This window comes from Brachyhypopomus gauderio, chromosome 6 (assembly GCF_052324685.1).
Source record: "Brachyhypopomus gauderio isolate BG-103 chromosome 6, BGAUD_0.2, whole genome shotgun sequence".
NCBI lineage: Eukaryota > Metazoa > Chordata > Actinopteri > Gymnotiformes > Hypopomidae > Brachyhypopomus > Brachyhypopomus gauderio.
Genome location: NC_135216.1, coordinates 34,209,723 through 34,227,669, shown reverse-complemented (window position 1 = coordinate 34,227,669; position 17,947 = coordinate 34,209,723). Strand labels below are relative to the sequence as shown.

The following is a 17,947-nucleotide window of genomic DNA, read 5'->3' as shown; positions in this document are numbered from 1 at the left end:
ATACCTTTATCCATAGCTGCGTTTAACTAATCCTGACGCCGCGCACACCAAACACTAATCCTGACGCCGCGCACACCAAACACCTTTTACGACGCAGAACCACTTAGGTCCAAACGAGGCTTTATACAGTAAATGGGAGATGTGTAGTAACCACGAAAAATCGTAACTTGGGAACCTCGTAAGGATCATAAGGATCATATTTCGGCCTCAAAACAGATAGCGTGCGCGTGTGGTTTATCATTATGATTTGACGGATTTTTCCCCCCCTCAAATTTTTTTTTTCTCGCGGACATGTCGGTACGCCGGTTAGAGGCGTTTAAATACAGTAAAAATCACATCCACAGCGAGACAAACATGTCATTTTTCTGAATTCATTTATTAATATATCAGAACATGGTTCAATGTACAGTAAGGACACAGTCATTGCTATGCAGAGACCGGGTATTAACACCAACCCCAAGAACCCCACCCTGCTCCCTCCACCCGCTACGCCCATGGGAACTAGCATTAAGAGGAAAGCTCTCCACCACGTACAGCACACAGCCCTCACCGCAGGCGGCCACGGAAGAGGCGGTCACAGGTCACAACGAGCAGCGTTCCAGTACGTCGCTTTAAAAGGTTTCTTTCCCAAATCATATACTCCACAAGTGATTTAAGAAATAGAAATACAATTCCATACGTTTATTTTAAATCTCTTTTTTTAATCACTATACTGCATTCACGGCTGGGAGGAGACGTTCTTCAGATGAGCTGTAAGCACGAGCTTCATTCACTTACTATAATAGTTAAGCAGTGGTGGGCGGCGGTGTGGACGATGGGAGAGGAATATAGAGATGAGGACAGGGACAGAGACACTGAGAATTTACAGACTTAATTGAGAACACTAGTCTTATTGCCCCTGGTGTTTCTGCATTTCTTTATAACACTGCAGTTTTATCGATGAAGCAAATCTTTACACAACAGCTTGTATTTGTCTTTTTTCCCCTCCAGACGGATGTATGTGTGTGTGATTAGTCCATGTACATGGGCGAGCTGGGAGAAGCAGGCATCTGGTCAAGGATCCTGCACACGTAACTGGCCACATCCACAGAACGCTCCTCATACATCAGAATAAACGCATGTTTCTACACCACAGGGTGGAGAGAGAGAGAGAGAGAGAGAGAGAGAGAGAGAGAGAGAGAGAGAGAGAGAGAGAGAGAGAGAGAGAGATTTACAGTAACAATTAAAACACAAACACATTAAAAATCATGCCTACTTAATTAACCTGTAATAACCATTAATCAACTAATTAACTAATAACCCTACTTACCAGAAGTTCTCGATACTTTGGCCTTTTCGATTCATCCTTTGTAAGGCTGAAAGAGAGAGAGACAACAAGCTGTTAGGCTTCAGACTAAAAACAGGGGTTGGGCTCCCCCACCCGTGCAGGGTGCTCTAATGTGCGACACGTCCCTGGAGTTAAGGAGTGGCTCCTGTGGGCCATGTTTTACAGGAAACAAACTTGTGTTCCAAACACAGAATACATTTATAACTACTAGTTTTAATATTTATTATAACATAGTTTTTTAAACAAAAAAATGAGATAGTACATATTTAAGAAATGTACTGTACTTTATTATGTTGGCAATCACAGATCATTATTCCTGTCCACTTTTACGTTTTCTTGTAAACTTAAAAAAACGTGTATTGTGTTATTTAAATAACATTCAAAGAACATTTTTTAAATCTTTAAACGCTAAAAGGGTAAATTTATTGGATTTCTATTTCCTGGTCGGAAAACGTAAGCGAGGCGTAGGAGGAGTTGGATTAGATGCAGCTCCGCCCCCTGGACCGACCAAAAGAAACTATGGACGGTGGGAGGAGTTGGATCTAGATCCAGCTCCACCCCCTGGACTTTTGATTCTGCAGTGACGGGTACTTGCCACCCGCGCGCGGTGGCGATTCGCAAGGTCGTGCACCTCTCGAATTTTGTAACTTCGCACGCACCGTGCTTCAGCACAATGAACCAAGTCATGTTTTCTGGGCTCATACACCTTTAGACAATTAGTAACAATTAAGTTACATATTTATACATATACTCGTAATGATTCGAAATAATTCACTTTTTCATCACATTATTTAATGGTTGTTTATTTTCAAAATGCCCAATCTTAACATCTTCACGTTCTCTCATGTTTCGTCCTGGAATTACAAGAGGCTCGTATTTGTTAACGTAATACAAGAGAACTGTTCAGACAGATATTTGTTGTGTAGTTACTAGGGATGTGGAGATTCACCGATTCGGTACACATGTCTGCGACTGCACCGGTAGATTCAACGTGCATTGGGTTTAATTTGCGGGCGAATTCACGATGCATCACCTCTAGCCTTTTTGCATCGGCAAATACCATGATTAAATCGGGTGTTTTGTTTTCCAGTATCTATTCCTTATTCTAACGTATTTTCAGAGGCAACATATTTATTTTTGTTTATTTATTTTTTTTTCGAGGCAACATAAATGCACCATCGTGTCCTCAGGTGCATTTATGTGGGGACTCGAGTCACATGACTTGGACTCGAGTCAGACTCGAGTCATTAATATTAAGACTTTTGACTTGAAAAAATATTCAGAGACTTAGACTTGACTTGGACTTTTAGACCAATAACTTGGGACTTGAATTGGACTTGAACCTGTTTACTTGCAAAGACTTGATTTTTTTTTTACCCCAAATCTAAATTTTAAAACGCATATTAATATTTATAAAGTGCGCCCCATTAATTTCATTTCCGTCCTTCTGACGCAGACCGGCGTTACACCAGATTCTGTGACCGTCGAGTTTTGTGACCACAGGGGGCGCTATTTCACAGTTTCTGTTCAGAGGCACAAACGCTTTACGAATGCTACGTAAACTACGCTGATGTACTTTCTTTACTCGTTTTGTTGGTGTCCACGAGCCAAAATATGACAGATGTTTTTATTTACATTTATCGTCTCTTAATTACATAAATGTACTTAAACAAGATTTACCATCCCCTCACCATTGCAGCCAACAAAGAAATCATGAATGGGATGTACAGGTGAGCCTTTTTAACTGGGGTCACCAATTCTGACGGCAGCCATCAGAATATGTGACCCCACTGAATCTCCAGGTAACAATAGTAGCCTACACCGTGACCCCACAATAACAGAAAACAATGAAAAAATAACCCTAACCTTTTATTAGTCTGTATTTAAACATTTTATCCAAATGTTTAGAATAACCATTCGTAATGACAGCATCTTGCTTACGATGAAGCTTGCTATTTTCGTGTAAAATGATGTAACGAAACATTCTTGTTTAAGTACATTTATGTAATTAAGAGAAGATAAAATGTAAATGATCTGTCACCTTTTGGCTGGCGGACACCAACAAAACGAGTAAAGAAACGCATCAGCGTAGCATTCGTAAAGCGTTGATGCCTGTAAAAAAAAAAGACTCGAAAGGACTTGAAATTCCAAGTTTCAGACTTGGGACTTGACTTGACGGTTGCTTGTCTTGACTCGAGACTTGACTTGAGTTGACTGTCTTTACTTGAGACTTGACTCGGGACTTGAGGATAAAGACTTGGACTTACTTGAGACTTGCAAAACACTGACTTGGTCCCACCTCTGCTATCAAATACGTTAGTAGCACAACAAACCTGGCGACACACATGAAAAGACGGCACGATGTGGACATCTCTGCGTCCGCTACCCCCTCGTAAGTCTAGCAGACAGTAGTGTTGCAGATCATAATATTCACTATGTTAATAGAGAGTAAAGTAGATTTGTGCTATTGAGTTAAGAAAACTGATGGGTTAGGCCAATACATCCTCAAACCTCAACTAACTATCGAATGATCACTTATCAAACCGAATCCTCATATAATAAGTCATATCGTTACCAATCATTTTTGAATCGCATCATATCGTGAACAGGAGTGATTTGTATCGCATCGTATCGACAAGGGGTTTCAAAGTATCGCAGTTATATTGCATCGGTGGCAGTGTATCGAGATGTGTATCGAATCTAGCTTAGTGGTGAAGATCTGTAATCTGTAATCTGCTTACAGGGATTGAGATGTTCCACCAGTCGCTGGAGCGTGCGGAGGCGGGAGACAACCTGGGCGCTCTGGTGCGAGGGCTGAAGAGAGAGGACGTGCGCAGGGGCATGGTGATGTGTAAACCAGGCTCCATACAGCCACACCAGAAAGTCAAGGCCCAGGTGTGTGTGCATGTGCGTGCGTGTGTATGTGCGTGTGTACGTGCGCGTGTACGTGTGTGTGCGTGCGCATGCTCACATAAGCGTTCATTTGTGTTGGAGGAGTGTTTGTGAGTGTATTTTGTGTGTGTGTGTGTGTGTGTGTGTGTGTGTGTAGGTGTACATACTGAGTAAGGAGGAGGGGGGCAGACACAAGCCCTTCATCACCAACTTCATGCCGGTCATGTTCTCCCTCACCTGGGACATGGTGTGTCGGGTAGAGCTTTCTGAGAGCAAGGTACTCACCACACAACTCCCCCCCCCATGCACTCAGGGCTGACTGAGCGGCAAAAATGACGTAATCGCTGTGGCTCCGCCTGTGTGCGAGGGCCTCACGCGCTGTCGATTCGCGAGGTCGTGCACCTCTCGAATTTTGTAACTTTGCGCGCCTCAGCGCAATGAACAAAGTCATGTTTGCAGGGTTCATACACCTTTACAAGGTGGAATTAAAGCACTTGTACGGCACTTTCAAGGTCCAGTTCAATATTTCTCAGCACGTTAAACTTAATTAAGTTAAATATTTATACATATACTCGAAATAATTAGCTTTTAATCACATTATTTAATGGTGGTTTATTTTCAAAATGCCCATTCTTAATGTCTTCACGTTCTCTCATGTTTTGGCCTGGAATTACAAAACGTAATACAAGAGAACTGTTCGGTCAGACAGCTATTTGTTGTGAAACGAAGTAGTTACAATTTCAACATTTTCAAGTACTTTAGCCTAAATCTCAGCACTTTTCAAACCTGGAACACAAAGCAACATTAATTTTCGTCAGGTAAATGTTTCTTCCCCTGTTTTTGAGGGGTGTTTCTTTATACTACCACATATCTTTACGGAGAACACTGCACAGAATATAAACGCCTCCGCCGTTCGCGCAGGTTCGCGCAAGGTGTGCGGAGTCGTGCTACAGTCGCGAAAATATTACGTCACACGCAGCGCTGTGCCGCCGTTACGGTTATTTTATTTTTTTATTTTTATTTTTATTTTTTTTTTTTTTTACGGTTACGGTAAATGTTACGGTTATTTAAACAAATTTAAACATGGGTCTGTGGCGGGAGCTGAGTGCAGAGTATTGAAGAACGATTTCGATTGGAGGATTGTGCTCTCTGTCTGAGATTTTTTACTATTAAATTTTTTTTGCTGATGCTGGTCCAGCGTGGCGCGTGCCAGTGATTATGCCTTGGCGTGCCAACGGTGGCACACGTGCCATAGGTTGGCGACCCCTGCCATAGACTAATCTAAAACTGGCATAGGCCTCTCTGCTGTAAATCGAGAATCGAATCGTGACACCCCTAGTGTTAGATTACCTCACGTAAATTCTGACAATAGTGTTAATTGACCTCACTTACATTCAAACAATAGTGTTAAGTTTCCTCACTAACATTCAGACAATGTCAATCTCATTTATTAGTAAAATGTTGTCATATTTTGAAGATGTGAAAACCACAGCCACATCATATCAGTGTGATCTATTGGCCATCATTGTCGACTGAAAAACCTTCTCCTAATTTCAGACATTTGCCAAGTTAACTGTGAACAGAAATCAAGTTACTGCATGGCATTTTTAAAAGGCCAGTTTCACATCACAACCAGCAGAGGGAGCCCCGTTAACATATAATACAGTCTTCTCCAAGCTTTCTCCAAAACAACAGCAAAGATGACAAATACCGGGCCTTCACAGATAAGGCCTGAGGCCTACCACAACCATCACGCTCAGATAAGGCCTGAGGCCTACCACAACCATCACGCTCAGATAAGGCCTGAGGCCTACCACAACCATCACGCTCAGTGATGCATCCAGCAGCTCCACCTTCATGCACAGAAATCACTTTGTTTAAACCCATGGACATGTACCACAGTGTAGTTGAGTTTAAACCCTGCCCACGGACATGTACCACAGTGTAGTTGAGTTTAAACCCTGCCCACGGACATGTACCACAGTGTAGTTGAGTTTAAACCCCGCCCACAGACATGTACCACAGCGTAGAGTGTGTGTGAGTGAGTGAGTGAGTGAGTGAGTGAGTGCGTGCGTACGTGCGTGTGTGAGAGGGGGACATACCACAGGTTGACGAAGTTGATGAATTTGGGGGAGAACTGTCTCTCCTCAGAGTTAGTCAGCTGAGGGGGATCTCCCTTCACTACCTGTGTGAGCTGGTCAAACACGCTGTTCCATTTAGGGTAGGGGAACCGTCCCGTGGCTAGCTCATACTGACACACACACACACACACACACACACACACACACACTTACTTTTTCAACTAAAACAGAAGCTACATATACACACAGAATAGGTGTCTGGCCCACTGGCAATAAAGCATGACTGTCACACACACACACACACACATCGGATCCGAGAATCAGTATTCATTCAGTACTCAGTACTTTCTCTGACATTAGCCAGACACTTTCTTGGATAAACACATTAGCCATCTTCCTGCCTTATAATGTGATGACATCCATGACATTATTATTATTAATCTAGCTAACATGATGTGTTTTTAATGTGAACAGGACTTGTAAATGTTAGCAACTGTTAGCCAGGCCCAGGGACCTCCTCCTCTGTAGTGGTACTCCATCACGTCAACACTTTCCTGGGCACTGCAGCCCAGGGTCACGTGAGACGCCCGGGGCACCATGTTCGTCTCACACGTGTCCGGAAATACTCATGGCAACCAGCTGTTCCTCCACATACCAGCGTGATTCCCAAACTCCAGACGTCCGAGCGCACGTCATAGCCCTGCCTGGAGGCACTAGGGTCTATCCTCTCCGGCTGAGAGAGAGAGAGAGAGACAGAGAGAGAGGGGGGACATGCCTGTTAGGATGGGGTCTCTGCGATCACGATGTGACAGTGAGCTGTGAGCTCACCCACTGAGCCCTTCACACCCTGTCAGTGATCCCACCAGGAGACATGGGGGGGTCAAACCAGCCAGGCAGGTGGGCAGATGGTGGGGGAGATCCTGGCTACGGGGGTGGAGAGGGAGGGTAGCTGGCTGGCCCAGACTGGGGGAGCCCCACGCACCACCCACAGACCCCCACGCACCACCCACAGAGCACCACCCACCCAGCACAGCCCCCTACACACCAGCACACGGCCACATCTGGAATGCTTCCGGTGTGACCTCATCCACTGTCACACGCACACGCACACACACACACACACACACACACACACACACACACACACACAGGTGACGTGATTGTGGAAGCACAAGGACACATGTAGGATGACGTCAGCATGCTAAAACCAGCGTGTGACGTCACCCAGTGCACGAGCCTGAGACCACCGACACACACGCTTACACACATGTGCAGGCGTGCACACACACTCCCCCTCATGCTCAAACTCTTGTGCACATGCACAAACTCTCTCTCATGCGAGCGAGCGCGCACACACACACACACACACACACACACACACACACAAATGCCAAAGGTTCCAGAAGACTTCTTGTGTTACAACTTCAGTGAATGATGTTGACAGTCCAGGAATGATGGGACGGTCTTCATTCCCGTTCTGACCCAACCCCACCCAAACCCACCCACCCCCACCACCCAACCCCACCCACCCACGTCTCTTCAAAGAAACAAACCTGGACTGAAGTTTAATCATTCCTTCATCAGCTAGTCTGAGTCATCAACAGGAGATCAATGAAACATACACACTTCCTCGCTAACACACGAGACACAGAGAGAGAGAGAGAGAGAGAGAGAGAGAGAGAGAGAGAGAGAGAGTGTGAAAGACGGAAGAAAGATGGATGGAGAAAGGGTGTGTGTGTGTGTGTGTGTGTGTGTGTGTGTGTGTGTTCACAGTGCCATGACATCATTCCCAGATTTGATTGGGTAGTGGTGTGACAGGAGGGTTTTCAACAGCGAGGAACGTACTGAAGGAATGAACTACCGTCAGGATCCGTGAAGGAATTGATCATTATTACTACATCAACATAACTGAATGAATGATGATGGATGAAAGGATGGATAGACAGACAGATAAGATACTTCATTGATCCCGGGGGAACCACAGACTGGCGTGAACTTACAGCCATGTAAGGTCTACAGCCTGCATCTCTGGTCTTAGCAATGGAGTCAACAAGCTGTCCACTGATGCCAAAATCACATAGTTTAATATTCCCATTCCTGTCCAAGAGGATATTAGAGGGCTTAATGTCTGCAGAGAGAGAGAGAGAGAGACAGAGAGACAGAGAGAGATAAAGTGATCATTTCTTCATCTTCCTAACATACGAGACATAAGGGCTAAAGGAAGAAGGCCCCACATCTTACCTCTGTGAATGATTTTCAAGTTCTCTTTTAAGTGGTTAAGTGCTTTCACAGTCTGTAATGAGAACAGAGCAGCAGTGAGTGAGTGATCTCAGCCCCGGGAGAACAGAGCAGCAGTGAGTGAGTGATCTCAGCCCCGGGAGAACAGAGCAGCAGTGAGTGAGTGATCTCAGCCCCGGGAGAACAGAGCTGCAGTGAGTGAGTGATCTCAGCCCCGGGAGAACAGAGCTGCAGTGAGTGAGTGATCTCAGCCCCGGGAGAACAGAGCTGCAGTGAGTGAGTGATCTCAGCCCCGGGAGAACAGAGCAGCAGTGAGTGAGTGATCTCAGCCCCGGGAGAACAGAGCAGCAGTGAGTGAGTGATCTCAGCCCCGGGAGAACAGAGCTGCAGTGAGTGAGTGATCTCAGCCCCGGGAGAACAGAGCTGCAGTGAGTGAGTGATCTCAGCCCCGGGAGAACAGAGCTGCAGTGAGTGAGTGATCTCAGCCCCGGGAGAACAGAGCAGCAGTGAGTGAGTGATCTCAGCCCCGGGAGAACAGAGCAGCAGTGAGTGAGTGATCTCAGCCCCGGGAGAACAGAGCAGCAGTGAGTGAGTGATCTCAGCCCCGGGAGAACAGAGCTGCAGTGAGTGAGTGATCTCAGCCCCGGGAGAACAGAGCAGCAGTGAGTGAGTGATCTCAGCCCCGGGAGAACAGAGCAGCAGTGAGTGAGTGATCTCAGCCCCGGGAGAACAGAGCTGCAGTGAGTGAGTGATCTCAGCCCCGGGAGAACAGAGCAGCAGTGAGTGAGTGATTTCAGCCCCGGGAGAACAGAGCAGCAGTGAGTGAGTGATCTCAGCCCCGGGAGAACAGAGCAGCAGTGAGTGAGTGATCTCAGCCCCGGGAGAACAGAGCTGCAGTGAGTGAGTGATCTCAGCCCCGGGAGAACAGAGCTGCAGTGAGTGAGTGATCTCAGCCCCGGGAGAACAGAGCTGCAGTGAGTGAGTGATCTCAGCCCCGGGAGAACAGAGCTGCAGTGAGTGAGTGATCTCAGCCCCGGGAGAACAGAGCAGCAGTGAGTGAGTGATCTCAGCCCCGGGAGAACAGAGCAGCAGTGAGTGAGTGATCTCAGCCCCGGGAGAACAGAGCAGCAGACGACCGACTCACAGCTAGTGTGATCTTGCCCAGGATCTCCTCCGGAATCACGTCCTCCTGCGTGGAATACACATACTTGTAGAACTTGTCCAGCGAGGTGGACATGAGCTCCATACATATCCAGCAGTCTCCCTGAAAGGCAGAGAGGGAGAGAAGGAGCCGTTAACTGATCCACCTTCACCAGACCCACCTGCACACTCCCCAGAACACCAGAACACCAGGACGAGCAGAACTCTCCTCTTGTTCTGAACCCTGTGTGCCATTTCAGTTTGTTAGTCTAACTCCACTCTGCCAAACTCCTCCACCCGTACAGTGATGGGGAGAGGGCGGGGCTCTATGGGGAGAGGGCGGAGCTCAGTGCACCTCTCTGAAGAGTGCTCCATAGAACTGGACAATGTAGGGACAGTCACTACTCCTCATCACCACGTCCAGGTCCATCAGCAACTGCTTCTGTTCCTTCTCATCAACCGTGGACCTGATCCTCTGTCGCACACGCGCGCGCGCACACACACACACACACACACACACACACACGTCATCCTCGCAGTACAAAAACATACTGCACCGATACAGTCTTCATTCCTCATGTCTAACACAGCAGGATTCAAGCTGAGATGGTGTATAATCTACAAACGGGGAATTCAGTGGGTTTGACGTGTGTGGTCACCTTGACTGCCATGATCTGTCCACTGGGTTTGTGGGCCATTTTGTTGACGGAGCCGTAAGCCCCACGCCCGATCTCCCCCAGGTCCTTTAGGTCTTCTGCCGTGAAGTCACAGTGCTGCTCTGGAGAAATCTTCAACTTCCCCGATGACTCAATACTGTGTGTACGGAGTCGCTCTCTGTGCAGGGCCACACACACACACACACACACACACACACACACACACACACACACATACATACAAAATTCCTCTGATCACACCCAGTTGCTCACTGAATTAAGCAAGGCTAGCCGTATGCATGTGATGACACTAGAAGCAGCACATTTACCTTTAATGATTACGCAATGTCTCTAGTCCTGTGTGGGGGTTTAACAGTTGTACTCATGCAAGTTGCAGGAAACTATTTTGGAACGTGTGAGTACAAACGTTCATACAGACAACGTGAGGATACATCTATCATTACCCTGGACTGTGAAAGGCCGTCAAAGACGACTTCTAGAATGGCCTCCCTCATTCTACAAGCTCTAGAAAGTCCGTACTCACATGTGGGGGTTCTGGAAGGGCGGTCCCGCTGTGTTCAGCGTGAATCTTGTGGTCGGTTTGATTGGTGGGTTGGCAAAATTTAACTTCAGTGCTTTGCGTTTACCTGACAGAGAGGGCAGACGAACGTTTAGCAGACAAACACTCATGCACACAAATACCCACCCACCCCAAACACACACACACACACACGTCACCAACACAGAAAGGAAACAGGAGATGCAAACAGTCAGGGGGAACACATGGACAGGACATAATGGAAACTGTTTTATCCACAGAATGAGGTCTTTAAGAGATGGAGGATGTAGAACGTGTGAGCATCCACAGGTGCTCAGGGAAGCCATGCACACCTGACCAGCGAGGAGAAGACAACCACATCCAGACCTCCTAAAGCTGCCAGGGCCAGAGCCATGTGTGCCACGCCGGCCTGCTTCAGTCAAACCTCCAACAGCACGTCTGGGGTTTACAAGCTGGACGTGAATCCATGAAAGCAATTTTGCATGAAATGCACTTTTGAGGTCAAATCTCCCTGGTTTGTGACTTTTCATTCCAAAAGTGCACTCATCAGCTTTTGTGGTCTAGGTTTGTCAGATCAGACTTATTTCCACGTGGTCCAGCTAGCAGCGCCGTGCGGAAGGCCCCGGGATCACGTGAGGCTCACGTCTACAGCCCAAACAACAGCTTTAGTGTCTCTGGATGCAGGACTACAGTCAGACATGCGTGCGCTGGTCTCCCTGGCCCCTCCCCCTGGCCCCTCCCCCTTCCAGCGCCATTACACTCAGAGGGGAGGGGGGAAATAAAACCTCACCTGGGAGCCATGCTGCACACACAGACAGCCAATCACAGCGCCACACACACACACCTGCAGCACTGTACGATTGGGCCGACGGCAGTCGAGTCTTAGCAGCACGCAAACACCCAAAAAAGACGCAAAGAGACGTTAACGAGAAGAGCGTGTCTGTCAGAACACGTTCACGGAGTAATCTCACGTGAGCCTGACGTAACCGTGTGGAAGTCCCAGGGGTGCAGACTAAACACAGCACCACCCCCTCAGAATACTGGACCATGGGCCACACACCCACAAACCCGACTTAAAGCCCACACGTACTATTATCCACCAAGGTAAGCCTGTGGTATGATAGCTGCGTTACAGTGGGATACTAGCAAAATTAACGTAGATGTTCCGACGTGTTGTGCACTTTAGCATGTTGTCGGAGCCCACAAGGAGGGGGAGGAGCCCCGCCACACCCCGCCCCCCCGAGCCCTGACTAGTGCTCCTACTGCCGTGAATCTGCCTCGAGGACACTCACGTGCTCTCACGCTTGTTTTCCGTGCTGGGGTCCATCAGAGTCCTACTTAACGTGTTCGTACGTTCGAGTTCGTACGCGAAGTCTCCGCGCCGCTACAGAGGCAACGTCTGCAGCATCAGGACGGCTCGTGTGCATCTTCATCGAGGAGATCCTCACGAGCTCCTGGACCACTGTGCTGAACCGGCTCCTCCTGGAGCAGCTCCTGGCCCACGTGGACCAGGCAGCAGGAGCTTGTTCTGCTTCAGAGAGAAGAACGCCCTGCTGCTGCTTCGCTTTCGCGCCAACATGCCACAAGAATGCGGAGACTGCGATTCCAGCGAAGACGCGCGGTGCATTCCAGCATCTCGACATGAACCTTCCCGTCCCGACAAGCAGCTGAGCGCCGATCACTGCCGCGCTGCTCGTGACAAACGCAACAGAGCCGCGCTCCCAAAACAAGCCAAAACGCAACCCTGCGCAGGACACACACCCACCAGACGGCTCCACCCCGGGGGAGACACGCCCCGACACCACGCCCAAACCAGGCCGCAAGAACTTAAACGTCTACTAGCAACTCTGCTTTGCTCTTAACATGTCTATTAAACACGGACGATCACTAACAGTTATGCACACACATATTTATGCAGGAGAAATGAAATGGAGAAATGCTTCAGTAATTGAAGTCATTAAGTAAGAGATCTGATTCATTTCTGGACAGGAGCCAATGAAAGCTCTTGGGTGTGGGCCTGGGTCAATGTCCTACTGTGTCCTGCATTCAAAAGGTAACATGCCTTCATGAATCCACAGACATAGAGCTGCGTCCACCGCACTACACGCTACATTATACACGCAACAGAACCGTAAAGTGAAGAAATCACCACCAACTGGATTAGACTGGATGATCATTATTGGAGATCCGCTAAATCATGCTACAACACATTTCTTTCGTCCCACACCAGATGGTCGATAGTTACTTCCTAACATTTTATCTACTCCTACATCCACGGACACTGAGAGAAAGCGTTGTTCATAAAGCCAAATCAGGTTTCAGTATGTCTTTTTAAAACTCCATTTCTGTCAGTTTATCTTGTCCAGCGGCTTCTGATTCCCTCCAGAAGGGGCAGCAAACGATGTTATCAACCACCACCACCACCACCCCCACCCCCACCACCCTCACCACCACCACCCCCACCACCACCCCCCAGCAGCCCCCTTCACCAGCACAAGCCCACAGCGGACCAGCTGAGACCGGTCTTCGGTGGCCAAGCGGGTCGCCCCCAAGCGTGTGATACCGGTGCAGCAGTGGTCACGCGCCACTTCAGACGGGCGGCGGTCGGAGGACGGGCGGCTTACTTTGGACAGCTCCGCTCGGGTTAATGAGAAACCCTGGTGATGAGAAGAAAAACAGCATGCACTGGATTGTGGGATATGAAGTATTTGAGTCACTCGAGGGGCAAGCGGTCGCCTGATCATCACACAGACACTTTGAAGAACCACACGCAGACGGGCCGACCAGAGTGGACGTCCAACGCGAGGTTTTAAAACGGTGCGGTTGTGGTTAGATGCCAATGCTGTGCAGGGTCAGACCGAAGCTACACTGGAGCGTGGTTTCAACAGTTCCACAAAACGACGAAAAGGAAGACGAGTCATTCCAATAACCAGTTAAGCAACAGGCTCTGTGCTTTTAAAAGAAGAGCCAGCATGGACCGAGTGAGAGAGCAGAGACACTTCAACGCTCCATCCTCCCGAGGAACACCTGACTGGAGCAGACCGCTCCTCACACCGCTCAGACTCCCTAAAAGGACACCATGCATTTATGAAAGCTGGACTCTCTCTAAAACTAACCAATAAAGGACAAACACTATGTAATTTTCTACTGTCTAATATAAATGAATGTGTAATGCTGCGATGGGTTACCACTCTTGGGGACGTCCTGGCAGATGTAGAGTGAAACCTCCCCATAACCATAAACACACATTTAAAACCAGCAGATCTTCAAGCATGCCACAAGCGCACAACAGCAGAACTCCACTTAGGTGTTTCTTGTGGGTTTTTTTCCCCTGGTGTGTCACCTTCTAGACCTGGAACCACTTTCTAAAAATAATTTAGTTGTCTATACGAGGACCACTCATCCTCCTGCTGAGGACAAAATAGACATACCACATCTGTGTGGACAGCCACCCAGAGACAAACAAACCAGCATAAACACACTCACACACACACAGACAAATGCATCTGCCGTCAGACAAATGCATCCACTAGGAAATAAATGCATCAGCTAAAACAGAAAGGCTCCTACATGCAGAGGAAATGACATCACAAGTTCACTAGACTAGACCACTGTACCGCACTAATTGGGGAGGGGCAAACGTAAAGATGAACATGACGAGACAGGAAGTAGAAGAAGACAGCTTTTAGGGGCGGGGCAAACAACGCAGGCTGTGCTTGTTAACTACTCAGGGTCTCACCGTGGTCCAGTAGCAAACAGGGTCATGTGGGCATTAGGGGTCAAAGGTGAGGGGAGAAATACATTATAGGAGAGAATATGCTTCAGTTCAGAATATAAAAAACAAACATTAGGGTGTGGAAATGTCCGAAATCTCCCTAGCTGGGACACTTGAAATATCAGGACCCGGACTCGGGACCCGGGTGTGCTAGCAGGTCTCAGGAGGGGGCGTTGTAACAGGTGTAGTTTATTACCACACACACCACTGTATTGCTTCCTGCTTCCATTTCGGTACTGAACAAAACATTACACTTCCCATTTTTTTAAAGAATGGCACGATCATAACGGATCACATTATTATTAAAACGTGTTACACTTCATTATGTCACTAGGACACGTAGATTAAATTAGTTAATCATATTATATTATGTTACATATAATCATATATTAGTTTATCATATTTAGTTCCTTTAGAGTACTGACAGGTCTGTGTGGGGTTAGTCAACAGACAATTTTACAGGAACATCAACCACTTCCCAGATGTCTGTGTCACCGAGAGCCTCCCTCTTTCTGTAAGTGAATGGTTGTCTTTCCAGTGAACTCAGAAGGAATGCAGGGACATTACTGGCACACCTCACACAGCGGTGACAGCCATTACTTGTCAGTGCACAGAATTGAGTAAATAAAACAAAAAGATTTGGAAGAAAAACAGAACACACACTACAGCTGCAAACCTAGAAATGAGAAAAATCATTACGTTGGGTTGAATGAGCTTGAATCAAACGTCAGACTGATACTTCACCTGGTTCTGGAACAAAACAGAGATCTCAGTACACATGATGGGGGTGATAAGGTCATGGCCAGTTCCTCCAGGAACCAGGAGGATCTCGGCTACATCAAACTCAGCACAGAAGCTACTGAAAACACTGGCGGTGCTTCTTGATGGAGGTTAATGAACAAACTGACCAGTGCACTTTTGATTTAGAGTAATGAGGGTGAAGATTAGCTCACTAACTTCCATCAGGGGACCCTCACAATTATTCACCGCAGCAAATATACTACTACATCAAAAAAGCCTTTCAAACTGAACCAAAGCTGAACCAAAGAACCAAACCAAAGAACCAAACCAAAGCTGCTTAGATGGCTCCAAGCTGGATGTTCTGCACACCTGAAACATTAGATCAGTGTCACTTCAGTGTTCACTTCCTTCAATGATCCTGACCCAGAAAGCCAGTAAGGGGTTTGCTTAGACTTGTTTGCCCCATCTTTCTTGTAGGCAATTTTAGATTTCGGTCAAAGACGGACAAACCACGGCATCTATGCCAACACACTTCCTCTGATGGGCCAAGTGGCTAGTCTCCAAGTTAGGTGTCTTGTGATTGAATTAGCTAAGCTAGCTAGAGAACCTAAACTAGCTTGCTGGCTATTTACACTATGCTAGGGCATACGATGGCAGCGTTACCTCATCTAACATCGTTAATGATGCTGCTGATGTATGCAACAGGTTCAGGTTTAGACATAAGTCAGGTTAGTTAACTAAACACTTTAGCACTGACTTCAGCCCAAAAGGTTAAACCTGCTAGCTAGCCTAGTTAGCTATGTTAGCAAACTAGCTTACATTAAATTTGTCCATAATCTGACGACCTGTAACATTAACATGAAACAATTCTTAAACAGCGGAACTCTGGGGGCGACACTGTCACTTGTTAATTTACTGTGTTCTTTTTTATGAATTACATATGACTAACTACCTATAAACCTAACTACAAGAGCTAATTAGCTGAGCTAGCTGGGTTAGGGTAGTTAGGTTGGGGTAGGGTTAGGGTAGATAGGTGGGGGTAGGTAGATGTTAGGGTAGTTAAGTGGGGGTAGGTAGCTGGGTTAGGGTAGTTAGGTGGGGTAGATAGCTGGTAGAGTAGTTAGGTGGGGGTACCTAGATGAGCTAGCTGGGTTAGGGTAGTTAGGTGGGGTAGGTAGAATGGGTTAGGGTAGTTAGGTGAGGGTAGGTAGAATGGGTTAGGGTAGTTAGGTGGGGTAGGTAGCTAGGTTAGGGTAGTTAGGTGGGGCAGGTAGAATGGGTTAGGGTAGTTAGGTGAGGGTAGGTAGCTGGGTTAGGGTAGTTAGGTGGGGTAGCTAGCTAGGTTAGGGTAGTTAGGTGGGGTAGCTAGCTAGGTTAGGGTAGTTAGGTGGGGTAGGTAGCTAGGTTAGGGTAGTTAGGTGGGGTAGGTAGCTGGGTTAGGGTAGTTAGGTGGGGTAGGTAGCTAGGTTAGGGTAGTTAGGTGGGGTAGGTAGCTGGGTTAGGGTAGTTAGGACGGTAGCTAGCTAGGTTAGGGTAGTTAGGTGAGGGTAGGTAGCTGGGTTAGGGTAGTTAGGTGAGGGTAGGTAGCTGGGTTAGGGTTGTTAGGTGGGGTAGGTAGCTGGGTTAGGGTAGTTAGGTGGGGTAGGTAGCTGGGTTAGGGTAGTTAGGTGAGGGTAGGTAGCTGAGTTAGGGTAGTTAGGTGGGGTAGGTAGCTGGGTTAGGGTAGTTAGGTGGGGTAGCTAGCTAGCCAACAGTGCGACCGCGTCAAATTAACTGGTAAAAACGTTCACCGAGCACAACGTCTTGTGAAACGTCGTCCTACCCACCAACTACCACCGCGGCACGGCGGACGAGCGCCCGTGTCTGCCCCACCTCCCCCACCACCGAGGCGGCTAACGTGCGCTAACGTGGCCGCCCAGCCTGACAGGTAGCCCCGCTAAACCCCGCTCACGTCCGGGGAAGAGAGACGACACCGAGCCGCCTCGTCTGACCTGCCCGCCTCACCTTGCATGCTGCTCATGGTGGTGATGTGCTGGGGCAGGTGCTGCCGCCCCGGGCCCGCCGCACTGCCGCTGGAGGAGGAGGACGGTGTCGTCGGGTTGCTGCCGGGAGTCGCCATTAGTGTTTCCCGCAGCCAGCTGCAGTAAAGACGCAGAGGGAAGCTCGCCTCCTGCCGCCTGCTCCGGCCGCACGGCACTGCCTCCACCGCAGATCCACGTCCCGCCGCTCCGTGTGCGGGTCTGGCAGCTGACCTGGGCCGGGGAGTGTGCTGGGTGGTGGACCAGTGGGTCCAGTACCAGTTCAGATCATTACCAGTACGGCGCTCACGCTGCACCGTGTCTCCCAGCGCCGACGTCACGCAGGTCCACCCTGATCCACCAGATATAAAGATATAATGATCTAAATATATAAAGATATAATGATCTAAAGATCTAAATATATAAAGATATAATGATCTAAAGAACTAAAGATCTAATGATCTAAATATTTAAATATATAAAGATATAATGATCTACGAGCCCCCTCGAGCCCCCTCTC

General features: G+C 47.9%; 1 protein-coding gene across 3 annotated transcripts; it reads right to left on the bottom strand.

Moving 5' to 3' along the window:
- Positions 1 to 357: 357 nt before the first annotated feature.
- Positions 358 to 17,771, bottom strand: map2k4a (mitogen-activated protein kinase kinase 4a). 3 transcript variants are annotated; one of them, XM_077010593.1, is made up of 12 exons: positions 17,414 to 17,771; positions 13,518 to 13,550; positions 10,879 to 10,981; positions 10,338 to 10,512; positions 10,034 to 10,153; positions 9,683 to 9,802; positions 8,542 to 8,593; positions 8,301 to 8,428; positions 6,956 to 7,033; positions 6,322 to 6,470; positions 1,310 to 1,355; positions 358 to 1,124 (listed from the first exon to the last, which is right to left on the bottom strand). In XM_077010593.1, exons 1-12 carry the CDS (start codon positions 17,526 to 17,528, stop codon positions 1,011 to 1,013), a joined length of 1,233 nt encoding a protein of 410 aa, XP_076866708.1. In that variant the 5' UTR covers positions 17,529 to 17,771; the 3' UTR covers positions 358 to 1,010. The 3 variants fall into 3 exon arrangements, with proteins under 3 accessions (XP_076866708.1, XP_076866709.1, XP_076866710.1); XM_077010594.1 differs by lacking the exon at positions 13,518 to 13,550; XM_077010595.1 differs by lacking the exon at positions 13,518 to 13,550 and having other exon boundaries at positions 10,879 to 10,969.
- Positions 17,772 to 17,947: the final 176 nt, after the last annotated feature.

Bases quoted from the DNA above. Each gene is read 5' to 3' on its own strand.
- map2k4a (XM_077010593.1), bottom strand. From the start codon at position 17,528: ATGGCGACTCCCGGCAGCAACCCGACGACACCGTCCTCCTCCTCCAGC. The intron at 10,513-10,878 runs GTGAGTACGGAC...GGCCCTGCACAG, and splicing joins CCCTTCCAGAACCCCCACAT to AGAGCGACTCCGTACACACA. The intron at 9,803-10,033 runs GTGCACTGAGCT...TCTGCCTTTCAG, and splicing joins ATGGAGCACTCTTCAGAGAG to GGAGACTGCTGGATATGTAT.